Source organism: Anas acuta, chromosome 11 (genome assembly GCF_963932015.1).
Source record: "Anas acuta chromosome 11, bAnaAcu1.1, whole genome shotgun sequence".
NCBI lineage: Eukaryota > Metazoa > Chordata > Aves > Anseriformes > Anatidae > Anas > Anas acuta.
Window position 1 is genome coordinate 6,402,960 of NC_088989.1, and position 26,775 is coordinate 6,429,734.

The following is a 26,775-nucleotide window of genomic DNA, read 5'->3' on the forward strand; positions in this document are numbered from 1 at the left end:
TCAGCTAGAGAAAAAGCTGGTTTTAGAATACACCGACTCAACGCGTGGCAGTGCAGGAAAAGCAGTTTGTATGTTATTGCTGCAGGACTCAGCTTTTTCTGCTAAGTGTCACGAGGAAATGGGAAGCTCGCTCTTTGCCATTCTCAAAGTTTCTGTTTGTTTTGAATGATGACCCTAGGATTTAGACACTGATTATGAGCTTTCTCTTGTCCTCTCCCCAGGGAACTGGACCACAACGACATCTCAGGCACGATAGAAGATACCAACGGAGCCTTCACAGGCCTAGAAAACCTGAGCAAGCTGTGAGTATCCCTGGTTCTGAAGCTGTGCAAAACAGTTGTGTGCCTGTGTGGGTCGGGTCTCTCCCCTCTGCAGTCTTCCTTCCCTTGGAACAAGATAGAAATCAACAGAAAATCTGAGACATGGTGGTTTTGCAGGCTCCCTGCAGGAGCACAGATGGGGTTATCAAGCACTCGTGTTTCTAAGCAGGCAGGAGGCGATCCTAGGCAGTGACCATCGCTTACTGTGTTGGATGCTGCAGTTAGGAAACACCAGGGAGAGTAAATTCAGTTCTTTTCAGATATGAGATTGAGCACAACTGGTCTTTGCTTCCAAAAGCAGACAGCAACAAAAGACCCCTTGCAATCTTCAGCGAAGCAGTGATTGATGCAGCGAGTAACAATAAACAGAAGAGAAAAATCTTACCATTTCCTGTTACAACAGAGGGTTGAAGCAGGATTCGTTTCTGTGGGATACTCTGTCTGAGAATGATCTTTTGGGCTTGCTTCCATGTGCAGTGACAATAAAAGGCACCATGGGGCATAGACTCTTAAAGAGATAAAAAGAAACCTAAGGCAAGCATGCGCCTTGCAAATGTTTATTGCTTGCTTGGCCCTCGCAAGTATTTTCACATTGCTCTGTACTTGTTCGTGTTCCATTTGAAATCAGTTATATAAATCAGCGCTGTCAGGGAAGTCTCTGATGGCTTGTGACAAATCAAGAGCCTTTCTAATCATTACCTCTTGCCTTTGTTTAAGTTCTCAGCACCCCCCCATCACGCTGTCTCTGATGCTGCGATGGCACAGCTAGAGGTGCAGTAAAAGTACCTCGATGGAGAGCAGATGGCTAGAATGAATCCTGGCGGGCGGTATATTGTCCTGTTCTCATTACAGCCTCCTGGGGGAGTGGGAAGAGCCGTGGCAGGGCTGGTGAGATGGAGGAGGAAAAATGGAAGGCACGGATGTAGATGGCATTGGATCGTTGCTGAGGGGAGTTACTGGATCCAAGGAGAGGGGAACCAAGCTGTAGCTACAAGTAAAGCGAGGCAAAAGGTGGGGAAGGAGCTGAGGACAGGGGGAGGCAGGCAGAGAGGTGAGAGATGTGTGGGAGGGAGAGCGGGCAGTCAGGAGATATTCCCACGAGCTGCCAGAAAAAAGGCAGAGGCGGCAGATGTGGTGGGGGAGGAGGTGGCTTGGCTGACGCTGCCGAAGTTTTGGTGCTTCTGATGAAACCAGTAAGGATGGCCAGAGGGGCAGTGGGAGCAGAGGCCTTGTCCAGAGGGAATTGCAGGCTGAAGGACTGAATCTGAAAGTTGTGCTGCTTCAACAAGGGAGAGCAAGCAGGAGGAATGAGTGGGGGGTCAGGCAGAGGCCAGGAGGTGCGGGAGGAGGGAAGGAGCCTGCAGGGCTGTGCGGGGTGGGTGCGTAGGGCTCAGGGCAGGGCAGCTCTCGATCCCTGTGAGCTGTGGCCTGTCTGACAGCAGCCAGCACAGCAGCAGCTTCAGAAGGTGGCCGGTTTTCTTGCCATAGGATGGAGAGAGGAGCAGAGAAGTCGCTGGAGTCATTCATGGTCACTGTAGGGCTGGAAACCCCTCGGAATATGAGATTATTGCACTCTGGAGCATTCTGGAGACTTGGGGGTGTTCACTCTTAGAGGGATCTGCACAGCTCTGCTCCAGCTCATCAGCACTTAAATCCCCAACATGTAATTTCTTCTAAGACTGAAATGAGTGTTATTCTTGCAGGGATTTTTTTTTTTCTTAAATAAAGTAAAATATCAGCCTCTACAGAGGTTTCACTGCCTGATTTAAAGCCTGTGTTTAAACTGTCAATAGGCTTTAAATGCATTAGCATACAAAAAATAAATGGGCACTTCAGAGGAGACCTTCCAATGAATTAATAATCACCTCAGCTCTGTGGAGATTGCCTTAAAAGCTGCTCCCCTTTGATCTGGCACAGATTAGCCTCTGAAAGGATTTAGCCAGGAGAGGGCTGTTCGCTGAAATGAAGGTGTTAAACTGAGAGGTGGGGAGGGCAGCCACTTTAGCCTTCTCTGAATTATATATGAAGCTCTCCAGGCTGGAGAGCACAGGCCTAAATTAAAACGTTTCTGCAAGAAAGGGAGAGTCAAAGAAGCACCGAAGCGTAAAAAGCATCGGTGGGCTCGCCGGGGAGCGCCGCGCTCCCTAATTATTCAAGCTGCCCAACGCACCCGCTTTCTTGATGGCTCACTCAGTGACCGAGGTCTTCCTGCAGGTGCAGAACTGGCTGGGGGAAGAGAAAACGCTGCTTCCTAATGAACTGCGTGCCTGGCGTGCAGTTACACTCGTGCAGTCACCGGGAGAGCTCGCTTGTGCCCAGCTCTGCGGAGCGCGGCTGGGCTGCGTGGCTCCGTGTGCGCCTCCCTCTGAAGGGGGCTGCTGGGTTCAGAGCATGCCCCCGAGTCAGAGAAAGGGCTGTCTGAGGTCTGAAAGGCATCGTGGCTTTCATGAGTTGGCTGGAGCGTGGCGTCATTCCCAGTGCGTTGCGTATTTCCCATGGATGTAGCCATCAAAGCGTAGGCACCATCACACGCAGCGCGGAGATGGGTGTATCCACCCCCCAGGGTCCCTGCTTGCCTCTGCCCGGATGGGTAAATTGACAGAATCGGTATCTCAGATTCTCAAAGTTCAAGATCTGCTGTAAGCCACACGCAGAAATCTCCAGTTATCAAATCCAAACCCAGCACAGCGCTCGTTCAGGATTATGGTTCATAAATGAGTTTGTCTGGTTGCTGCCATGTGGCCCGTGTGCATACAGTGAGTGAGTTACCCTATTAACTGTTCTAATGGGCTTCTCAGAGCCTGCATTAAGACAAGGTACCTTTTACCAGCTGATGGTACACGTGCCTGCAGACAGCCCTTGCTGCTTGGGGTGTTGTATAAAGCTTGTAGCTTGTGTAAAGCTTGTGTATGTAGCTTGTATGCAGCTATTGCTTTATACACTGATGTAGTGTAAAATGCAGTAAGGAGAAGCTCTGATACGCTGGTTTTGGAGCTGTAAGAGGATGCTCAGGACAGCTCTCTAGGTATTTAGAACAATGCCCCTCCTAGAGCAGGTTACAGCTCTCGGGAGCCTTGCTGAGCCCCATTTTTCCTTTCTGCTCGGTGTGGCACAGAAGCTGTTCTTTCTGGGTGGCAGTGGCAAGCCACCAGCTTGTCCCGCCACTCGGATGGTGCTTTGTGGAGAGCCCTAAGAAGCTCCTGCAAATGGATGAGCTCAGATAATGGCCACACGTTTCATCTCGTACCCCAGCCTCCTTTCCACAGCTGGTAGCAAGCAGTGCAGTGAGCACAGTTTTGGATTCTCATTAGCACGTAGGTGGCACCCTGCGTTTGAGGGAAGAATCTTGCAGGAAAACCCAACCAAGCAGAGCACCTGACGTGGCAGTCCTTTCAGCGGAGCTGTCAGCAATGACTTGTGCTGGACGCCGTGTGAAGCAAGGGGGGGGATAAAAGATGTAAAAGATGCACCTGGAAGACAAACCTCACACAGAGAGAGCTGGGGGAAGGAAAGAATTTCCTAATTAACGACATCGGTGGATGGTTTTTTTTAAACAGTTGAGGGGCTCATCCATTTTGCATGAACCCTGCCCCTGAGCAGTCAGCACCGGTCAATATTTACAGAGCCCTGTACCTCTGCCAGCAGCAGCTGGGCTGGGCTGGGCTGCCTGCAGCTGCCTCGGCCGGTGGGGAGGAAGGCTCCGCGGCCACAGATGGAGGCAGGCGTGCTCCTCAGCTCAGGGCTGGCTGTGCATTATTGCCTTTTCTCTTCTTCCCTTTGGCCCTCGAACTCACCGCGCTGCTCTTATTTATTGTGTAAAATGTTGTGTTTGTAAGAGGCCAAGGAAGGAAGTCGGCGCTCCCGTGGGCGAGGTGCTGTGAGCACGCAGCCCAGAGGCAGCCCCTGGATGCGGATACCCGATCAGGCCGAGCTGCAGCGAACAGATCGCTGCTCTTCTGCTGCCTGGGAAGAAATCAGAAATGAAAAGTGGTGCAGGGAGAGTCCCAAATCCTGTTAAACTGTCATTGCATTAATCCTGTCCACAGCCAGCCTTCAAAGACTGGAGGGACCTTTCCAAGCACGGGAGCAAACCTGCCTCTTTCCATGATACGGCACATTCCCTTTTGTGCTGTCATCACTATTAAATTCGAATACAGATAAAAGGATTTAATTTCAGGAGCGGGAAAGCGAGTGCACTGCAGTCCTCTTAATCTGCACGCAGTTCAGATTTCCTGGGACTTGCACCGAGCGCGTCCATCAGATAAAGCCACGCTAATTGTGTTCCTTCTTTTTCTGCCTCCCTCTCCCCGTTTGCTTTCTGTTTATCTGGCACTGGATGTTTGGAAACTGCAGAACTCTGTTTGGAAACAAGATCAAGTCGGTGGCCAAGAAAGCGTTCTCAGGGTTGGAGGCCCTGGAGCACCTGTGAGTAACCCACCATGCCTTGGAGTTGGGGAAGGGGGGGCTGCCAAAAGTAGCTGCTTGAGAGATCTGCTAGCAATTTAATAGCGTCTTTGTAAACTGAGAAGCCAGTCCATTTGTGGGGGCCACCTGCTTCCTTCTCATTATAAGTCCGCCTCAACTTTGGCCTTTTTTTGTGCCAGGAACAAAGTTATAGAACATATGGCAAATCTGCATGCTCTTAATTTTTTGATTTGTTCTTGGATAAATATCGCCTTGCACATTGCTTCTTTGCAGGCAGTTAGCGATGAAAATTGGCGGTTTCAGATGCAGGGCTCCCTCCTCTTCCCCTGCCCAGACTTCCTGCTAAATCTGGAGGCTGGCAAAGGAGCGCCTATGATACAGGCACCAAACATCCCCGTCCAGCTCCGCTGCCTAAGAGCGATTTGCAAGAAGTGCCTTTTGGCTGCTGCTGTGTAATATTTTTTCTGTCCCAAGGCTGATGACTCCAGCAGCGATTCATGAATAGCTTCCTTTCTGAACTAAGACAAGTCAGAGTACGTGAGATGCTGCTCTGGATGTCTCATTGGCCACTGATCCTACAAAATGGTGTGGCCACTGAGAGCGTATTGAGGGGTGAGGACTGTGACTGGGGGGCACCACCCCCGATAAAGGGTCCCTTACTAACACCGTACTGAGATTTCTTCTGCAAGCAGTGCTGGCATTTGTCTGTCCCGGACTTCACCCTAAATCTGACACTGTCCTCCTTCAGAGGACAAGGGATTTTTTTTTAATTAGCGACAGTTGCAAAGGAAGCTTTTAAGAATACCTTCCTGTGGAAACATTGCAGTGTTTTTCAAGCACTCTAATATCCTCTCAAAGTCACTTTCAAATAACTTCTCAGATGCCGTTTAGTGCAAGTATTGGCTTTCTTTACGTTTGCTGAAGGTCTGGCCTGGGATTCAACATTCCTGACTATCTTTGGTTATTGAGAGGGCTGAGGAATTTCTGAGCCCCGGGTGATGGAGGTAGCTGAGACTGAGAAAGGGTAGTGAGCAGGTGGGCTATGGACTGACTTAGCGATTTATTCCTGAGGTTTTTACTTCCTTACTATTGCTCAGCACTACTTGTTCAATATTTAAACATTTTGTGGAAAGCTGTTTCTGTGAGCTGCGAGTGCATGCTGTCCTAACAAGGAGCCACCACCTCACCTCCTGCTGCCAGTCTTTGCTTAAATACGGAGAGATTTTGTCACATCCCTTTTGCTCAAACCACCTCTGTTTGTGTTCTGCAGGAACCTTGGAGATAACGCCATCCGCTCCATTCAAGCAGACGCTTTTGCTAAGATGAAGAGCCTGCGGCAGCTGTAAGTAATTGTGCTGTGCACACCATTAAGGAGGCATGGATTTTTCTTGCCCTGGACGTGAGAAGTAGCACGTTGTTTGCAAGGGGGTGTTATTCACATTACCACTCATTTATATCCTCCTCCCGCTGTCCTCCTCGGCGGGGTATTTTTACACACGAGTAGCTGTCATGGGAACATCTTGCATTTAATAATGAGTGAAATTAGATCATCGAGACAGGTTCCTCCAGCAGGTTCGCATCTGTGCAATTATTCATCTCCGCTCAGGAAGTCCAGCCCTGGTCCTGTTGCCATCTCTCCTTCTCACGCCGTCACAGCTTTAATCCCAGTGGCCCATCTGCTCCTCTGCCGTGCCTATGTTTAGGGTCCGCGTACAGCACTGACATTTCAGTGATAAGCACCATTTGAGCTGAATCCGCTTGTCATCCAGCCTTCTGGTGTAAAAATACGGATGTGTTATCAGAGCTGCTGCTTGTGCTCCAGCCTGGGCTCCGTGCTGTTATCAGACACTGTTTCTAGTCTTGCCTGGTTTCCTTTCCTCCTCTTCTCTATAAATATTTAATCCACGTCAGTGCATTTGCTGCATTCTGGAGTAGTGCAAAGTCTGTGGAACAAGGAGTCACTTCTTTGGTACTCGGGCAGGTTCAGGATCTTCTTCCTGACTTTGAAAATGGGAATCAGGTGATGCTAGCAAGGACAGTGAGTACCTGTGACTGTGGAGTAAGACAAACGTTGCACGCTCACTGCCTCTTTGACCACTTTATCTGCTGCATCTATTGCATTGTTGAAACAAAACTGAGGAAAAAATCTGATCTAATTAGAGAAGAGCTTGTGGGATGCCAGATATTGTGAAGGAGCCTTTATGTCTTAGCAAAGGTGGCTTTCAGAGATGACATACAAGTGCAGAATACGTTTTATTAAAATCTTAAATCCTAAGGGTCTCTCTGACCTCTCCCAGCTAGCCAGCAGTGTTTATGCCATCACCTAATTTAGGGGCAGCACATCTGTCTTGGACAGCAAAGCAGACAAGTTTGGAAGGGCAAATCCCTGTGCTCCCTCATTCCATCCCTCTCCAGTCCATTTCTTCCTTTTCACTTTTCAGGGCTAGTTTCTTCAGGATTTCCCAAGATTTTCAGGTATAAAAACGGGAGGAGATTTACACCTTCCTGCCACACAGTGCTGCAGTTGGGATTCTGCTGTGCTGTTGCTTCTCTGCTATTGCACAACCTGCAGCACTGCGGGGCAATTTCTCTGCAAGTCCCTGGGGCACCCCATGCATTTGGTGTGAGGGATCAGCCTGGCTTTTCCTAGGATCTTAGACCAAACCAGACCACTCTGAATTCCCTGTTGATGTAAACATGCAGCTCTCCACTACCCTCAGAGCTATGCTGAGCTACAATTTGGCCCAGATTTAAAGAAAAAAAAAAAAAAAAAGCTCCAAAAATGAAGCTCCCCTTCATTTGCATCTTTTTCCCATTTATTTTTTTTAACAGAAGCTGCTGAGTTACTGTTGGGGTGCTGAGAAATGGTTTTGTACCATTTGTTTCCCAACTGGTCACTGCCTGCTGCCGGGGACCACTCTGAAAGTGGATAATAATTATAAGGCACCAGGGGGCACAGGACTGGGTTGCTGTATGCAGAGATGAAACGCTGCTTAAATGTGTGATGTATTTTGCTTCATTAGTGCCTTGAGGACAGCCCTGCGCTCCTTTTTTCCTTCCACCCATGCTGAGGGGAGAGGAGGAATGTGACCAACATGAAAGGGCTGGGAGCTTTGCAGCCTTCTCTCCACGCAGGAGTCACAGCAGGCTCGTGTTGGTTTTGTTCCCCTGCAGCCACATAAACAGCGACAGCTTCCTCTGCGACTGCCAGCTGAAGTGGTTGCCCCCATGGTTAGTGGAGAAGGAGCTGCAATCCTTCGTGGTGGCCACCTGCGCCCATCCTGAGTCACTGAAGAGCAAGAGCATTTTTGCCGTCCTGCCAGAAAGTTTTGTGTGTGGTAAGTCTTGCCTGTGTGTTTTGAGGTTGTATGAAGGGCAGAACTCACTTGGGAAACATTTTCTTTGACTACTAGCATGTTATTACGAGAGGGTTTCTGTTTTGTTTTGTTATTCAATGGGATCAAAGGAAGCCCAAGCCTGCATTTTAAAAATTTGTCATTGGCTACAATTTATTTCCCACCAAAACCACACAGCGCATTGCTTGCATGTAGTGTATTCCGTACGGAGCTCCCTGCGTATTAAATCAAAAGGGACTAATGCTTGTTCCAGTTCTGAACGGGGCAGCACAGCTGCACAGTCCTCTTGGGTTGATATTACCAAGACTGCAGCTATCATTTTTTTCCTGCGGCAGCGCTTTGAGCTTGTTGTGTAGCCCTGTGTTCCTCACTCATCTTTCCTCCCTCTTGGAAACAAGAACGAAGGGTTAAAAAGAGCAGAATCCCTCCATTGCAGCTCCTTTTCTTGGTCCAGGAAGGTGTCACACATAACTGACCGACCACTAACAGTTGCGTTATAATATTCTTTTTGCTTCTGCTGCTGTTTTTTCATCTAAATGGTGTTCACCTACATAAACACCTGGTTTTGGGAGCCAGTCCCCGCTCAGTGGTGCCAAGCATCGTGGCTCCTAGGTGGGGCTGCACATGGCTGCTGGATGGAGAACTGAGCTTCTGCACACACCACTGAGCTCAGCTCAGCACATGACTTGCATTAAAAACTGAGCGAAAGCTTTGTTCCAGCTGCTGTCCCACGTCCCTCAGGTCTGAGTGCTAGGGGTGATATATGGCCTCTGTCAGAGCGAGACCGGGAGGCTTGCTGCATTCGCGGGGAAGACACGATCACGAAGGCTCCATCTCCACAGCAACATCACAAAGTGAAGACAGTTTTGCTTCTCCAAGGCCTCCAGGCACACTAGTGTTCCTGGTTCCAGAGGCCTGGCTGCTTAATTAAACCTTAGTCAAATATTAAATTACACCATTTGTAGAAATCTAATAAATGAATCTGCTTGGAACCCTGCTAAAACCAACAGTCTTCAGGGCAGAGCAAGAGTGTACAAAGCTTTCCACCCTGGACGGGTGACAGGCGAATACAGCTGCTTCTGTTTTGAGTGCAGGCTGCAGTTATCCTAAACCAGGCTCCCGAGCCTTATCCGCAGAGGTGGCATTTGCAGCCCTGTGCTTTAGCTGCCCCCCTGTTCTCTCCTCCTGCTTTGTGCTAGCGCAGATCTTTTTGAGGTTCAGCCTCACTGGTGAGGAGAGCTGGGCACCTTCGGGGTGCTTCAGGCCTCTGAGCGACTGCCTGACTCCGCTGATCTCAGCAGAAACCAGAGGAACAGAGCCCTGGAGCTGTGCATGGCACATCTGCACTGTCCCGAAGGTGGAGCTGTGCAAGAGCAAGCAGTTTTTCTGGTGTAGACAACAGTGGATGTACGGGCAGATGTGCAGTAATGTGCACTTCCACACTCGTTTTCTGTTGCATCTCTGCCTGTCCCAGTTTGCCCTCGCAGCCCAGCACTAACCGTGCTTGCTCTTGTCCCTCAGATGATGTCCCCAAGCCTCAGATCATCATCCAGCCTGAGACAACGGTGGCAGTCCTCGGCAAGGACATCCGCTTCACTTGCTCGGCTGCCAGCAGCAGCAGCTCCCCCATGATGTTTGCGTGGAAGAAGGACAACGAGATGCTGCACAACGCCGAGATTGAGAACTTTGCCCACGTGCGGGCGAAGGACGGGGAGGTGATGGAGTACACCACCATCCTGCACCTCCGCCACGTCACCTTCGCCCACGAAGGCCGCTACCAGTGCATCATCACCAACCACTTCGGCTCCACCTACTCCAGCAAGGCCCGGCTCACTGTTAATGGTGAGTAGAAAGCTGCTTTCTGGTTCCTGCCCTCACCCTGAGGTGGTTCAGTTCTCTGGGGTCTGCTTTTGGCCAGTTGTAACCCTCAGTTACTCCTGAGGGCCCATTCCTGCTGGTGAGAAGCTCCCAGCCAGTTCACACCAGCTGCTTGCATCGCTGGGTGCTGAGAAACGCTGTGTGAGGTGCACGTGCCAGGCTTGTGACGGCTGCCATGCAGCCAAGCACTTCTGCACACTCTCGGTGGCGTTAATCACCTGTCTGTGGCTGTTCCAGAAGAGTCTTTGCCCATGGGAATGAAAAAGGATAGAAATAAGAGCGACGATAGTGATTGAAAGCTCTCTGTAGGAGGGATAGGTGGGTTTTGGTTCAGGTTAATTACAGAAGAAAATCAGTTCTGATCCCAGCTCTAACGATGCTGTGTGTGGGGGCACCTCAGCCAGGTACGTGCTGTAGAAATGTGGGGTTAGCCCTCAGCAGCTGAGATGTCTACAAGCCACCCACATCCACATCCTGCCTGGGAAGGAAAGCAGTTTGAGCTGCCTGGAAGATGGCGCGTTCCCCAGGGAACTGCTCACCTCTCCTCTTGTTTTTCTCTCACCAGTGCTGCCCTCCTTTATCAAAACTCCCCACGACATCACCAGCCGGACAGGGACGACGGCGCGGCTGGAGTGTGCGGCTGAAGGAGACCCCACCCCGCAGATTGCCTGGCAGAAAGATGGGGGCACCGACTTCCCCGCCGCCCGGGAGCGCCGCATGCACGTCATGCCCGACGATGACGTCTTCTTCATCACTGATGTGAAGATCGAAGACATGGGCGTCTACAGCTGCACAGCTCAGAACCCCGCAGGGTCTGTGCTGGCCAACGCCACCCTGACTGTCCTGGGTAAGATGTCTTAGTGCCCCTGAGGGACCACGTGGGAACTGGAAGGGATTGCAGTCCAGGCTCTCTGGCAGTTGCAGACACAGAAATGGGACAGAGGCGGTACTTACTCTGTGTTAATCTTATTTCATCCTTTTACACTGTAGTTAACTAATGAAAAATACCCACTAATTAAAAAAGGAGCTTTGAGTCACATTTCCTCTTGTGCCAGGGAAGCCCCTCTAACCACGCTATTTCCTGGCTGGGAAAATTACTTCAAGAGGAAATTGCTCTTCTCTCAGGCCCTACCAGATTATCCATGTGTCAGCCATTGCCCCTGATCCCAGGGCTTTTCTTTGCTGGGAAGACCAACGCCAGCTGGTTAAGAGAAGGCTTTGGTTGTGATTTGGTTGTGATCTGTCGTGGTGTGCTCCTGGGCCATGGCCACTCAGCGCATTGCTGTGTATTTGTCTGCAGAAACACTGGTTGTGTTCAGTACTGTTAAAAGAAATTGTCACACCACAATAATTAATTTTGGCATTTATTCCCTGCAGAGACACCGTCTTTGATCCACCCGCTGGAGGACCACGTGGTGTCTGTAGGTGAGACCGTGGCTCTCCAGTGCAAAGCCACGGGGAGCCCACCCCCGCGCATCACCTGGCTGAAAGGCGACCAGCCCCTGGTGGTGACGGAAAGGCATCACTTCACCTCCGGCAACCAGCTGCTCATCGTCAGGAACGTTATCCTGGAAGACGCTGGGAAATACACCTGTGAAATGTCCAACACCCTGGGGACGGAGCGCGCGCACAGCCACGTCAGCATCTTGCAGTCCCTGGGCTGTCGGAAGGACCGTACCACGGTGGGCATCATCACCATCGCTGTGGTGTGCAGCATTGTGCTCACCTCCCTGGTCTGGGTCTGCATCATCTACCAAACCAGGAAGAAGAGTGAAGAGTACAGTGTCACCAACACAGGTACCTCTCCTCTCCTGCTGAGGCTTTCCTTAATCTTTTGTCTTGTCATGCTTCCCACTGAGGCCAGACTGGCATGTCGGGTAGCCACAATCACACTGGAAAAGCAATTGGCTTATCTCTGTGGTTCTCGTGGCTACCAAAGCTGGAACCAGCATTCGCTTGCTGCTGAAACATGCTTAGAGCTGTGTTTCTCTCCTTGGCTGGCTCTCCAGCTTGGTCTTTTCCATTTGGAAGTATTTTGTTTTTTTTTTCCCTTGCTTTGCTACTTTGATGTTCTATGACCATAAATGCTAACTCTCGAGACAGTCTGGATTGTGCCCATGATGCAGGGAACCTGTCTTCTTGGGAATCTGTATTTTCAAAGGCTTTGTATTCAAAACATGGCAAGAATAGACTTGGAAGATGGAAAACCCTTTTCCATGTTGCCTGTAAGAGCTGTTGTAACCCTACTGATGAGGGGCATCCCTCACTTTTTGGGCAAAGAAGAAGCGGTGTTTACTGCTTCCTGCTGAGCTTCAAAGGGGATCATTTGGTGCACTAAAAGTAAATGGTGCAGTGAAGAAAACCTCTCCTGCCCTCAACTTTATACAGCTTCTGTACAGAAGTATGGCAGAACCAGCTTAGGGTTTCCGTTCCCTTCTTGGCTTTGCAGCCTTGCTGTGTTACTGCTAGCTTTAGAGTAGTGTGGCACAGTGTTCTGGAGACATGAGCTAGGTAGGAGGTATTGGGTACCATGTGGCTGGTGCAACGTGTAAGTAAGTGGGATTTTCTCTTCCTTTTTATTCAGTCCTGGTGTATTTGAGTTTCATTTGGTGTTTGTATGACAGAGGTGTATGGCACTTTGGTGTTTGTATGACTGAAATCGCCTGCTAAGAAGTGGGGAAAGCCCGGGGTAGCTAAGGGGGGGCTTAGACGGCCTGCTTCAGTGAATCAAAATGCCCACTCCCCAGAAGTCTGCTGCTTATGACTTTGCCTCATTTGATTCAAGTCCTCGGTCTCCCATTCTGAATTTCTGGGGATAAGGATTTGCATGTTCTGAAGAGCCAGCTCCCCTGCAACCTACCTCTTACTGACCATGCCAAATGCAAACATCCAGAATGGCTTAGCAGCGCTAAACCTCCCAGCTTCGGGCTTTGAAAAGGCAGGAGCAGGGACTCTGAGGGGCATGGGGTATTTTGGCAGCTCAACTCTTAATTCATTGCACTTAGGGAAAATAGCATGGTCCCAAACAATAATAATTTGGTCCCAAATTCCTCTTGCATATGTGCTTTTAGATGCAATGAAAGCAGAAGCCTTTACGTCCTACTAGGAATTCATATTTCTCTACTCCCATTGCTCTAGATGAGACTATTGTGCCTCCAGACGTGCCGAGCTACTTGTCTTCACAAGGGACTCTTTCTGACAGGCAGGAAGCGGTCGTCAGAGTAGATAACCAACAGCCTAACGGGCACGTAGACAGCAATGGTGAGAACCAGTTTAATTATTTCTTCTGTAATGCTGTATCTGAATTTGATATGAGGAGGGAAAAATCACAGTACAAAGTACTTAGTGCTTGTTAAGAGTTATCTGAAAGATCTTCACCATGTAATTCTCCAGCTACTGCACTTATGCAAAACAAGGATCTGTCTTTGGCTTTGCAAAGCCACCCTCTCCCAGTAATAGCTGCATTTATGCATGGAGACTGCTTCAGAAACTGCTCAGTCAGGCCCTAAGGAGTACCTTTTTGCTAATTTTGGATTAGTTCTTTGGCACCAGAGCTACCCCTGGTTAAGCTCTAGTAGAGAACACATTAGCATTGCCTGTCCCTGCCTTCGGGCATAGGAATTAATGCTGGGATGTTACAGTATTTAAACACAGTACATTAGGGAGGAAAAGGTAAGTGTTCTGAACTAAGATTCTCTTACGATTATGCAGCATTTATTCTATTAAACATTAACTTAAACTTATCTATTACCTCCGTTGCTATTTTTCTCCCTTTTGGAGTTTTTACATGTATGTTAGAAATGAGGCTAACAGCCGTTCGGCTGAGGGCAGATGGTTGTAATCCTAAGCCAGATGGTTCATTTGTTGCAGGTATGTGTCAGACTGATGCTGGAAGGTGTCCAGATGTTGAAGCTCCCACTGTAGGCTGCAGACAGCCAAAGCTATGTATCGGCTATAATAAAGACACTTGGAAAACTGAAGACATGGCTGATGGAATGCTTGTTCCAGATAAGACAGGTACAAAATCCATTAATCTGGAAAGGTATTTCGTGTTTGTACAGATCAGAAAGCCCTCCAAGTCAGACAGCATTAAGACAAGAAATTGTTACCTTCAGAAGAAAAAAAAAAAGCCCAGAATGATTCTCAGGTGTGAGTACACTAAATTTACTTTCTCCTGCTTGCTTTGATCCTCTATCAAACTTGTATAGTTTGAATTTGAGGAACCATCAGAAAGAGGCAGACTAAAGCTCATGATAGCCATGGCTTGCAGCTGGCTGATCGGTATTTTGATTTGAGCTAGTCCTGAAAGCACTTTCAAACTGAAGGTGTTAAAATTTTTCATGACCTTTAAAGGGGCTGCCAACTTCAAAGCTCAGCATTAAAAAAAAAAAATCAAAATGTAAATGTTGGTTTGGGCACTCCACCTGATTATCTTCTCTTTGCCAATTTCTTGGTTCTATTTTTAGGATGAGTTTTGTGTTCTTGTGCTGTATTGTAGTGTCCACTGAAAAACAGTCAGTGAAACACATTTTCTCTCCAGGAGAAACTGTAAAGTTGAATAATGGAAAGCTGTCAAGTGCACTAAGAAAGTTAACTTTCAAACCTTAGAAGCTCCTTTCATCTTGCTGCTTTGAATTCTGCTCATCTGTTATTCCCACTAGCAGTAATAAAGCATCTTGAGATAACAATACATTTTGACAGTGATCTCTGTAAAGCAGCAGCACAAAAATAAGAAAGGTAACTTGGTATTATAAAACACTTATAAAAAAGGTTCACTTTCTAATTCTGCCTTGACTAGAAAGTTTAAAAAAGAAATAAGCACGTAATTATTTAAAAAAGTCATCACCTCTTAGGAGTTAAACCAACCAAACAAAAGCTGCGAAATAAACGCATTAATTGGAACTACTTTTTGTGATAGGACAGCTACTGAGTTCTGAAAACCACAAGTATTTACTAGCCCTGTATAAAACCCGAGATGTGTCCATATTATTTAGTGAGAGATTCCCACACTGCTGAGGGACAGATGAGCTAAACAGAGTTGCCTTTTCCTTCCGCAATTTGTGTGCTCCGGTGCTGACACATTCCAGCTGGTTGACCCCCATTTGTTGCTGTTCTCCCTTCCTCCCACACAGGCTACGGCCTGCCAGTCGTGTGCGCGGACTGCAGCGGCAGCACGGACAGCATGAACGTCCACATTTACCCCAGGGAGCCGGAGTACTACTCCGAAGGCCTTAAGACTCTGGATAACACCTACCACAACGCACTGAGCAGCAAGGAGCGGAGCAGGAAGAGGGCTGCAGGCACCGGCCTTCTCCACCCGCAGCAGTGCAATGGGATCGCCAGCGGCAGGAGGACGGAAACGGATGGGACCCTCTACCCCAGCAACCACGACAGGATAGGGCCCGGGAGCACAACCAGCCCGCTGCTAGCAGACAAACACGGTACGTCGCCCCCCTGGGATGCCTTTCTCTCCCCAGCTGTTCCACAGCATCACTGGGGTTACATCAGAGCCCTGTTTTTTAACTTCGATCAGCTTTTTAAACTTGGCTCAAGAGTACGAATGACAGTGGCAGGGTTGGTTTTATGAGGCGCGCTGTCAGGCCGAGCCAGCTGGCTCCAACCACCAGCTAACCACACTGGTTCTTTCCTTTTCCGCAGGCTCTTCACAATCAGTAGCAAAGCCTTCAGAGCTTAACAACCTGAATTTGGTGAGAACTTCACCATCAGGAGGGTCACTAAAGCAACTGAACGTGCTTCCTGAAGCTTCCCCAACACTACTGGACTTGCAGAGCGAAGCAGAAGTGAAACAGGCTCTCCTGTCCAACGGCTACGCACCCACGGCGTGCGACTCCATTCCTGAGTTCAAGCCACCAAACAGATCGATAGACTGAGAGGACAGACTGCCATGTGCAAATTAACAAACACGCTATTATTATTATTATTATTTTTTGCACAGAGTATATAGGCTACTTACTTCTACCTCAAATCCTGAACTGATGACCTGTCAAAGGCAACACAGCTGAGGTATGAGAAACAAGCTTGTATGGGGAACAAACTCCTGTTCGAGCGTCATCTGTCTGTACATAGTTTAAAACTTCCCTGAGAAGTATGAAGCGTTCAAAAGTTGACTTGCATATGAAGCACATAAATGCAAGGGATTATTGTGTAAAGAGAAAAGTATTTGATACAATTGTACATAAGAGTTTTCATATATAAATATATATATATAAATATATATATATATCTTTTACAGAGGCTATTTTAATCTTTAGTGCATGGAAAACTGAGTGAAATTTTACAATTTTGGCAATATTGTTTTCAGTATCAGGTTGCTGTTAAACTTTGTGAGAGAAATAATTCTGGTGCCTTAAATGCATAAGCAGAACTTTAAAAAGCCAGACTGTTCCAAAGGGATTGTCCTCTTTTCAATGGAAGTTCCTTTAAATCAAGGATCAATTGGGTTACTTAGCACAAATTTCCTTCCCCTTTGAAATTTATTGCACTTAACACGTTTAAACAGAGATCTGCAACTGTTTCAAATGAAGTTTATACGAAAAAAAAAAAAAAAACAAGCAGTGAGAAATTACATAGCAACCTGATTTTCTCCTGTTTGTGGAAGAACTTATATTCCCTTAGTTTTCAAAATTGCATAAAAATTAGTATTTGAACTGTGACCGTGCTACATTAGAGTGGACCACACAAGCAGCACTAAATAATTCAGCAACAGGGCAGAGCCCCAGAACTACCCAGCTATCATGGCTGGTGAACAGCCATTACCAAAATAAATAATTCATGCAGTAAACTGTGGGGTGGTCCCAGACATTGCACCCTGCAAAAGCCTCCTAGCAGAAGGCATTATCTGCCCACACGTGCTCTTACAGCCCTGCTCACCTACAGAGCCCAGTGCAGACATTTCCCCCCGAACGGACACAGCTTCACCTGTACAAGGTGCGTTTGGGAGACGGCCTGGCCCTGTGAAGCAGAAGGAACAACCTTGGCCAGTACAATGCATTTGCTACCCAAGAAAAACACATCTATTCTGGAGGGAGTTTGAACCCGTGCAGCTGTTTTGACAACAAAACCTAGGCCAACAGCTGTGCCATGAATTCATACAATGCTTTTACCTTTTTTTCCTACACCCCAACATTAGGCTTTCTTGTTTGACACCACTACCCTGAGCTGCAGCCAGACTCTTTATGTGAATGTACCCGCCTCAAATGAATTACGGTGCTCCGTGCAGCAATGCTAAGCAATGCAGAAATACCCTCACTTAGAAGGGAAACTCTGTATTTAGGGTTGAAAGTTCTCTTTTAAATGGAAATGTCCCAAATATTTTATGTGGTCTTTTAAGTTCATCCATGAACGGGGGAAAAAAAATACCTACATTGGTGAAACAGATCTTTGTCACGTCTAACTTCACTACAAAGCTTTTTGTTCCTAGAAAGGCTGCTTTCTGTTGGTACCTGTGGATGGAGGACTCCCTTCCAGCTATTTGTAATTTGAGTTCTGCTAATACGCGGTTGCTAACCCTGGTGATGACTACTTTGGGGAAAGGTTTTTTGGGGAGTTGTTACTTTTTTCCTTAGGAGCAACACAAACGCCAGTCCCACTGAAGCAGAGTCTAGTGGAAATCCACCTTTGTTAGGGCTGTGGCTCAAAACAAGCACTAGAAATAGGGGCAGAAAGGCTGCATTTGGGGTTCAGATTCATTACTTCTGGATCTGCCTGAGCCCTACCACGCAAAGAAGCTGCACGCTGCCCTGCACCAGCACAGCACCCATTCATTTTAAGCTGTTCATGCCCAACCTTAGCTCAAGAAGCCACCACCTCCCCTCAGGGAAGGACCTCTGCCTTTTGCCTAGCAGCTGGGGGGAGTCTGGCCGCAAGCTATCCCCCCCGAGTCCCCCGTTAATGAAGCAAGGCGTAATTGAGCCACGTACCTGTCTGTACCAGTCCTGACCATTGACGCATTTGCACTTTGAGACAGGTGGCTAACGATGTTGAGTGCCAAGCCTACTCCAAGAAAAGGAAGAGGACGTTAGACAATTATAAACCGAACGCGTTTTTCCCTTTAGTCAAGGGCTAAAAGAACCAACTGACAAGGGGAAAACAGTGGGACCGGGAAGAGGGGGAAAGACCGACCCAACTGCCTCCTTGGGCTGGCGACGCGTCATCACCACTGCAGACACAAAGCATATTTGCCACGTTAACATTTGCAAATGACGTTTCTAAATAAAGTTAACTGCCTAACGTTATGACTTCCACTAAATATGTGAATTTGCTGCTTCTAAGAGGCAATGTGAAAGAGGAAGTATTACTTTTGTGTACAAAGTTATTTATTTATTAGAAAATTTGGTACAATGTTGTACATTGACAAACATGTAAGATATTGAAGTGTCTAACAAATGGCATTGAAGTGTCTTTAATAAAGGTTCATTTATAATATTACAGCTTTTTTGTTGAGTGAGCTTTTGGGAGTTTCAGTTGAAAATTAAATAAAATTCTAATCCATTGCTACACTCTTTTCTGTCTTTCTCTAATGAAAATGCAGAGTAACTGCCAGAATATCCGCTTGTGAAATTAGATCCCCAAATTTAACATCAGATACTGCGGATCAGCGTGAGATTCTGGCAGTCGGGCTTGTGTGTGGGGTGGAATTTGGGGGCTGCATTGAAAGATACAATAAAGAACTCATACGAAACACACTTCTAAGATATCAGCTGCGTAAGTATCTGGCAAGTACCCTTCTCTTGGCACTGAGAGCAGAACAGATGGGGGTGGGTTAGTGTGTAAAAAAACAGGGCCAGGACAGCCCCAGAGTCAGCTGCAGTTTTGAACACCTCTGGCTTGCTCAAATCCAAACCCCACCCTCTACAGAAATTCCAGAGGCAGCTTTGGAGATAAGCATGAATTTTTGCTCTAGCTAAAATCTCAACTCAATTTCTGTATATCATTTACAAAATAAAGTATTTCCTTCTCCAAATTCTAACCTTGAATATAACGCAGCTTTTCTGAGACTACGCTGCTAAATCCCTTAACACATTAAAGTACTTTAAAATGGAAAAGCAAGAGCCTTTAAGAAGCTGCTGCCCTGAGCTTCAAGTTTTCTTACCCACATTATCTCAGTAACAAAATAAAATGAGTTTTTCAAATTTCAGTAAACTGGAAATAACTGCCAAAATGTGGCTAAACCTCAAGGCAAACAGGCAGGATGGGAAAAGAAAACAAACACCGAGGAGCATTTGCCAAGTTCCCCCCTAGTCCCATCACCAAAGGTGTCATTTGCAGCGGGCTCAGCCAGCTGCGTGCACACCAACCCCTCACCACCACTCGCCTGGTGCCGTGCCGGGGTGCAGAGCTGGTCCGTCAGCGCGAGGGATGAGGGAGCAGCGTGGGGGCTGCTGGAAATGCTGAACAGGTCGGCGAGGCCAGCCTGGATATGATACCTGGTTTGGGCAGCACAGCTGGAAGGCGTTGGGGCTCGCTCAGGTGGCAGCGCCACTTTGTGTGGCAAGAGCCGTGTGTCCAGGTGGGGTCTGAGCCTTGCCTCACCTGCTGCGTGTTCAACCTCGGCAAACTAAAGCAGGAGCACACGCTGATTCACACAGCCATTAATAAGTTAGCACGGACAAACAACCTTAATACAACAGCATTGCAACAGTCTCCCCCCACCCCATGCACTGTTGTTTGCCAAAAATTTGGCTTTTTTTTTTTTTTTTTTTTTTAAGTGGTGATGACAAAACTGGTTATGTAAATATTAAGTAACAACAACAACAACCCAGTATTTGGACCCGAGGACTACGAGGCGTGATTACTTTCAGCTCAAGTAATTAAACAGCCCAACTGCAGCCCTAGCCCCTCAGCTGCTTGAAGAGCTTTAACAGAAAATATGAGTTCGCTTTTAAGACTAGGTAATAAATCTCTCCCCCACCCCCCATGCCCCTAAAATCGGGCCTGCTCTACATAAAGCTTCATAAAAGACACAGCCGTGGACGTGCTGTGCTGTGCCAGGGCAACTGGGAGATGCAACCAGCCACAATCGGACTGGGTTGAAATTCACCATTTTAATTGAAGCTAATTTGTAAGAATTACAGCCTTTGTTCCGCACATTTTACTCATCTGCCAATTATTTTGTAAGTTTTGGACTCCACAAAGCCTGATTGCTGTGTCATGGGATGACAGGGCAATAAAACAGCCCCCCTCATAACCGATGCCCACGGCTGTGTCTCGGGGCAGCACTGCCCATTGCTCCGGCCTGAGGCTCTGCCCATGCCCCTGCCCCCATTTTGCACTGGCCCCAGACTCCCTACACCTGGGCGGCTTCCCAGTGAGGAGCACACCCTAAGGTGAAGTTACAGCACCCCAAGGTGCTCTAAATGGCCGATCATTTTTTCCCCGTGTTCTGGTGATCATTTTAACCCGGTAATTTCACCACCTGTTCACCAAGCTTGTCCCAGCACCAGCCTGGCCCCACAGCTCCTCCTTCCCAACAGGAGAGCAGCACCAGAGGTTCCCTCTGCTTGCTCAACCCCCTGAGCCCTTTGGGTCCGTCCATATTTCGCCAGGAGAACTTGGGCGCTCTCCCTGCCTTCCCGGCCTCCCTCCTGGGTTTTACCATTTCCAAACTCCTGCTCCTTCAGCTGCTGAGGGAGGAAGACCTAAAAAAGGCCCAACTGCACGTCTTTGCGGAGGCACAGCTGTAAAATAATCCAACCCCGGGCTTTTACTGGAGAAATGTGAGTCTAATTAATAAAGCTGCACTGGTGACCAGGCAGGAATGCTTGCTGTGCACCTGTAGGTATAAACAGGAATATAAACTTTCACAAATATGGCTCAAATCAGAAACAAATGGATTATTGTCTTTTACAAAGAGCCCTCCCAACCCGGAATACTTTCAGTGCTGTTGGAGGGCAGCAGGCCGTAACTCTATCGGCCTCTTCCACCAGCAGTAAAACCCTCCCCACGTTACGAGGCAGGTGCCACCGAATTATGAAAACTTGCTTTATTTCAGCCTCCCCGCCGTCCGGAGGTTTGCAGAACACTTCCCCTGCAGGAGTTCTCCCAACGCCTTTCTCAGGCACCGTAATTAGCTGTTTACCCCCCAAACATCACTTTTTTTGGCACGACTCTCCCGATGACTTCACTCACTTTCCGTGCAGGAAAATTTCACGTTTGGGAAATGGGATTATTTGAGGATTTACTTTTCTCTAACAGCGAGAGCGGCGCTCGGGCTGCTCGGCAGCTGCTGCGGGCACGGCGAGGAGGCGGCAGGAGAGGAAGGCTGCACTCACGGCCGGGCTCCTCCGGCTCTTCACAGGACAGAGGCAGGAGCTGGGTCAGAGCAGCAGCTCGCGCGTCTTCTCGTAGGTCCCCAGGAAGATGAACCCTCCCAGGCTGATGGCTGCCATCCGCGGGACAACACCTGCAAACAAGCTGAAGGCAAAGGAAAGGCGGCTTCAGGGTGAGTGGCTGCTGTGTGGCTGCCTGCAGGGGCTTCAGAAAACAAAGCCAAGAGAAACCCGTCTCAGATAAGAAGTGCCCTGTGTCCCGCCACCCCATCCAGCCTCAGCAGAGGTGCGCTGAGGCCAGGACCTGCTCTCTCTGCCAGGAGCTACCCCACCACAGACCCAGCACCACAGCCAATCCCCAAAAACACACAGCGTGATCAGCCACGGCGGGTTTTAGGCGCCTGATCCTAACAGCTCTTGGAAGTTAATAGGGAACTGATGCAAAGCCCATTACCCTACACATCTAAGCCCGCAGTTGGTCTAATAACTCCACGACAGCCCAGCGTATCCTCCCCGAGGATTACAGGCTTCATTACAGGCTTCCTTCGTTGTGAGCAAGGATTAAACACCAGGCTCGGACCTATTTGGCTTCCTCTGCCGACCGAGCGCCCGCACCGCGGGAGGCCTCGTGCAGCGAGCTCCAGATGGGCTGCACGGGGACGCCGCTGCCCTGGGCTCTGCTGCCGAGCCCCCACTGCTCCTGCCCAGCTCAGGGCCTCGTGCTGTGCCCTCGTGCCATGCCCTGAGAGAAAACGCATGCCCCGAGCAGCCGGGGTGCTCAGCAGCTCTCGCTGCGCTGCTCAGGGCGAGCCGTGCCTGCGGGAACTCCGCTTTCCGCTGTAATGAGCTTTGCTAAGGAGCCTGGAGCAGCCGGGCAGATGGAAACATTTTATGGCTTTACTAGACAGCAATTGGGTCTATTACCATAATGACAGCTTTAAACCAGAGTAATTTGTACAAGGCATGTACGGACAGAGCGCTGGTGGGGTAAATCCTCCGGTGCAGCACCCCGCTGCGTCAGGCAGCCCCAGCGCAGGAGCAGCATGGCCAGAGCTGCAGGTTCAAGACCAAACAGGGGCAGATAACTGAGTTACCCGGGAGCTGCAGCCCTGGCAGCACCCACTGCTGGCCATAACCCCCGGGATCCCTGGCCCTGCTCCATTTCCTCACCTGCCCCCACGAATCTGTCCCCCGCAGCCCCTCTGCTGCAGGCCTGACCCAAAGCGGACCCCTCCGAACCACATCTGCCCCATCACCTGATGAATTTTATTCTATTTTTTTTCCCGCTGGCCCTATCAGAAACTCCTCTGTGGGGCACAGCTCCACAATCCTTTCCCACCGGTCAAATGGCACTTGGCTTTCTCACCGAGCTGGGAAGCTTCCTCCACCGCTTTCACAGCGCTCCTTGCACAAAAAGCAGTCGGAAAAGCTGCAACCTGCAGGTGGGAGGGCTCCATCACCCTGCTGGTGAGAGCGAAGAGCCACAGGGATCCGTCCACCTCATCCCTGCTCCGTGTCCTGCAGGCTGTCCCAGCACAGAGCGGGCCGTCAGGCCTCGCGGCGTGAAGCAGGGGGATTTACTAGGTGCAAAACAGGAAGCCGAGCCCCGCGCTCTGGTTTTAATAAGGTGGCAATAAGCAATGCATCTTTCTGCCCCTAGAATTCCTCCTCTTCAAATACTAGATTTATTAGAGACGCCGTAAATCAATTCGTGTTGCAACTAGCCAAAAAAGCCTGACATTTTTATTGTTTTTGATTAATAGATTTATAATTGGCAGCAGGCATGGCAGTCTCAGCGTTTATTTTTCCCAAGACTTTCTTCCTTTTCCTTGTAGCTGACGCAGCTTGGCCTACTTTACATTTTCCTTCTTCTCCAGATCACTTATTGTTTTGATTTCGATTGCGTTGCGTTCCCTTTGGTCCCAGGCCCTGGGTACTATCTTTAGGCAGAGTTTAATTTGGGGCTGTTTAGAAAAGGGCACTGCTGAAACACCCTGAAGGGAACCCAAACGCACATTTTCTGCTCTCTGCTTCCCCAGCCGACCCCCTGCCTGTTTATGCCCTTCAGTGCTCGACTTCCAGCAGTAGCACAAGCGGCCTCGCTTCTCTCAGCCCCCCTGAAACCAAGCCCTGGAGCCCACCAGGAGGACCTGAAGCTCGTCCACAGATGGGGAACCTCGAGGAGCAAACCCGAGAGCCCAGCTCTCCGTGCGGGCTGCTGGGGGCACGCAGCTGGACGGCTTCCTGCACTGAGTGTCCAGAACTTCCTGCAATTTGTTTTGAATTATTTCCCACATGTGGAGAAAGAGGGCTGAACTGTTATTAGCCGTGGGAGCAGAGATCAGATGTGAGGAGAAAGCCCTCTCCCACCACGCCAGACTGTACGTGCTGCTTCCAGCAGCAGTTTACAAACGTCACAGCAGCACCCCGAGAGCATCGGCCACACCAAGAGGATGAAAAGCCTATAAAAATGACAGCGAAAAGCACCAAGAAGGGTTCCAAAACCCTTCATTTCTCTTCCAGCCCCAGGGCAGGTGGGACACGGGCCCCACCAAAGGAAGCACAGCCACACCTCGTGGACTGGAGGAGCCTGAGCTGGCTGCAGTGAAGGTGTCACACTGTGTGTGCTCGCTACGAGAGGCCAACAGGCACCCTGACTTGCACTCTAAGAGGGCAGGGGAACAGAAACGAAGCAGGTGCCTGTAAAACCTAATAATAATTTATAAGCCCCTGACACCTTCTTCAAAAGCTCTCAAAATGTTCTTCAAACACTTGCAAAGGATTTTTTTTTTTCACGACACTGCTCCAAGGTCAGGAGAGTGATTCTCATTCTCAGACGTGAGTAAAGCAGGGCAGGTGAGAGATTGGATCAGCATCACCCCAACTTCTCATACTAGTCAGCAGAAACCCAGACCAACATTTCTACACACCAGTGACAGCAGGAAAGCAGCTGGAGAGTTGCTCTGAGGCTGCTCAGATTGATTCTTTGAGCTCGAGCTGAACGAGATGTCTCCAGCCTTCCTGCAGCTCCTGTCCCTGCACCAGAGGCACTTCTGGTGCTGAGTTACTGCCCGGCGAGGCCAGGTTGGGAGTGCTCCTGGTGTACAGCCCCACACTGCTGTGCACAACACACGTGTTCCTGGAGGTAAGTCCATCACGGGTTCCTGAACACAAAGCCACCTTTGCCTCAGAAGTCTGGAGCTAACGTTAGAGGCTCTACCAGGGAAATATAAAAAAATAGCACCATTTCTATGCTCCTCCATGGACACTGCTCCCAGCCGGTGCTAAAGAGAAGATACCGCACCGGAGAGACCTCAGCCTGACCCAGCATGGTTTGTGCCTACCTGAGGGGTGCTCCCTGGCCCTGCGTACAGCAATTACAAATCTTTCCTGTGTGACATTGTTTAAATACAAGCAGACTGCCCCGTCCTCTCCCTCCCCTCCCCACAGGCAGGGAGACAAGCCCTGAGCTGTGCTGCTTCAGCGTGGCCTTACCCCGACAGTCCTTGTGTCCTCCAGATGCCTCCGAGGGCAGCCAGCACGTTCCCGCTAGCCGTGGCGGAACCAGCCTGCACCAAAAAAAAGCAGAGTCTGAAAATTGTTGCCAGAGAGGTTTGGTTATTTACCGAGCTGTGTGTCCCACCTTACAGCAGCTACAGGGGTCCTAACAGTCTGGGTATCCTGGCACAGAAAAACAAAATAATCACTCCAAGGTCACAGAGCGGGTTAATTACAGGACTGGGGCTGCAGTCTCCTCTGCACTACACTCTGCTTTACGTCCAGTAGCTGACTCTGGACTAAGGCGTTAATAAAAACGCACTCTAAAAGCACCACCAAGTGACTTCACTACTCACTGCCTTCAAACCCACATGTTAGCAGCCTGGGATTAACTTAAAAAATACAAATTACAAGTAATGGTTAAAAAACATGAGTAGTGTTTTGCATGGGGAAATTACCTTGGGTGAAAAACAGGACAAACACCAGGGCAATTACATTGCATGTGTGATCTGGTTAGCGTGCAGTGACGAATAATAGATGCTGCTGGAATGGTCTCAGAACATCCCAAGGCACCATCACCCCTCTGCCAGTGCTGACCTGGTTGCTGAGGACAGCAGCAGACACAAACGAAACCCAGTTCTTAGAATTTTATCACCAATGCTGCCCAGAGGCAAAGAAGCTGCACCAGGTACAACACCAGAGTCACACCGAGGTGTGCACAGCTGCGTGTGACTCAGCTGAGAGGGTACGTGTCATGGAGAATAAACAGCCCTTCACTGAAAGATGTGAGCCACAGGCTAAAAACCACCCTCAGACACCCCAGGATGCCTGACCCCTGCCAACACAACTTCTCTTTTCAGGGCAGGGGAGGACTTTAGGAAGATCCACCCACGGAGGGCTTTTAGCTGCGTGGCTGCTTAGCTCTGCTCTGGGTCAGGAATGACGGAGATAGTAGATTTACTAGCAACTTAACTGCTTACTAAAGGTATTAATCTTACAAGCAATTGTCCTTCTGCTTTGGCTGGCAGAACTAAGCCACCATGAGCTCTGTGGTTTGAAATTTTCAGACAGAAAATCCAGTGCTGAGCTGTCCTCAAAAACCACACACACACACACGAAACCATTATCAAAACAACACAGGAACAAATTCCTGGTGGGATGTTTAACTTTGGGTGTCGTTGCGTAAGACCCTGGAAGCCTTGAGACCAGCACAAATGCAGGCCCTACTCAGAGAGCTCCTTTGGGAAGGGAGCAGAAGAGGAATTCAAGGAAAGGAACGTGATTTCATTAATTCTGTGTGTGGTACCTGCTTGCATCTGATCCTGTCTTGAAGAACAAGAGCTGAAGTCATTATTACTAGGTGCTGGATTTTTTTCTGCTATGACCATTCCCCTGGCATGTCTGCTGCTCTCCTCCACTCTTACCTTTGCCAACATAATTCTCGTCTTCGCTACGTCGAGAGGCGTGGTGACGGCAGCTGCGAATCCACCTGAACAAACCAAAACACGAAACACAAGTGAGACATTGTTGGCTGAACACGAACGACACCCTCCCTGTAATTCCCATGGCTGTGGCCAACACTGCTGCATTATTAATGCCTACGGCATGTTTCCTAGGGGCAGAGTCCAGGTACATTTGGTGAAGGTCAGTGCACCCAGCCTGCTGTGCTCTGCCTGGAGAACTAAAGCCTGACTGTTCAAATTTTAGAAAGAGTGAGCGAGGAAGATGCTCTGTGTCTGCAGCACGCGTGCTACAGGGCATCGCTGGCCGCAGGCAGCAGAGAGATCAGGTGTGAATGGCAGCTGTTAGACCTGGGATTCTGCCTCAAGGAAAACGAGACGAGGCACAGCTCTGGACAGAGCTCATCCCCAACGAAGATCAGCTGCATTTTGGAGGACAACAAGGTGAGTCTGCCCACAGATCTCGGGAACTGTCAGGAGGCTGCTGCCACAAGTGCCACCTTCTCCTCACAGGCATTTTTATTCTCTCTAATCACTCCCAAACGTCACC

General features: G+C 49.1%; 2 protein-coding genes across 16 annotated transcripts in view; one reads left to right on the plus strand and one right to left on the minus strand.

The window, feature by feature from the left end:
- Positions 1-18,498, plus strand: part of LRIG1 (leucine rich repeats and immunoglobulin like domains 1) — an 85,120-nt gene extending 66,622 nt beyond the window's left edge. The window contains exons 9-19 of one of the 3 annotated variants that reach the window (XM_068694420.1): positions 222-302; positions 4,674-4,745; positions 6,016-6,087; positions 7,920-8,083; positions 9,623-9,943; positions 10,545-10,826; positions 11,357-11,776; positions 13,118-13,240; positions 13,832-13,996; positions 15,112-15,420; positions 15,638-18,498. In XM_068694420.1, the coding sequence (XP_068550521.1) occupies positions 222-302; positions 4,674-4,745; positions 6,016-6,087; positions 7,920-8,083; positions 9,623-9,943; positions 10,545-10,826; positions 11,357-11,776; positions 13,118-13,240; positions 13,832-13,996; positions 15,112-15,420; positions 15,638-15,870 (2,242 nt within the window). In that variant the 3' untranslated portion in view covers positions 15,871-18,498. The remainder of the gene's footprint in view (positions 1-221; positions 303-4,673; positions 4,746-6,015; positions 6,088-7,919; positions 8,084-9,622; positions 9,944-10,544; positions 10,827-11,356; positions 11,777-13,117; positions 13,241-13,831; positions 13,997-15,111; positions 15,421-15,637) is intronic. The other 2 variants (XM_068694421.1, XM_068694422.1) reach the window with 2 other exon arrangements.
- Positions 18,499-20,966: 2,468 nt separating this feature from the next.
- The window catches only part of SLC25A26 (solute carrier family 25 member 26), a 96,319-nt gene continuing 90,510 nt past the window's right edge, over positions 20,967-26,775 (minus strand). For 12 of the 13 annotated variants that reach the window (XR_011100239.1, XM_068694431.1, XM_068694433.1 and 9 more), the window contains 3 exons: positions 26,190-26,254; positions 24,763-24,836; positions 20,967-21,412 (listed from right to left, as the gene is read on the minus strand). Coding sequence is in view for 11 of the 13 variants with exons in the window: in XM_068694431.1 (XP_068550532.1) it covers positions 21,316-21,412; positions 24,763-24,836; positions 26,190-26,254 (236 nt within the window). In the remaining 2 variants the exon portion in view is untranslated. The remainder of the gene's footprint in view (positions 21,413-24,762; positions 24,837-26,189; positions 26,255-26,775) is intronic. The other variant, XR_011100238.1, reaches the window with a different exon arrangement.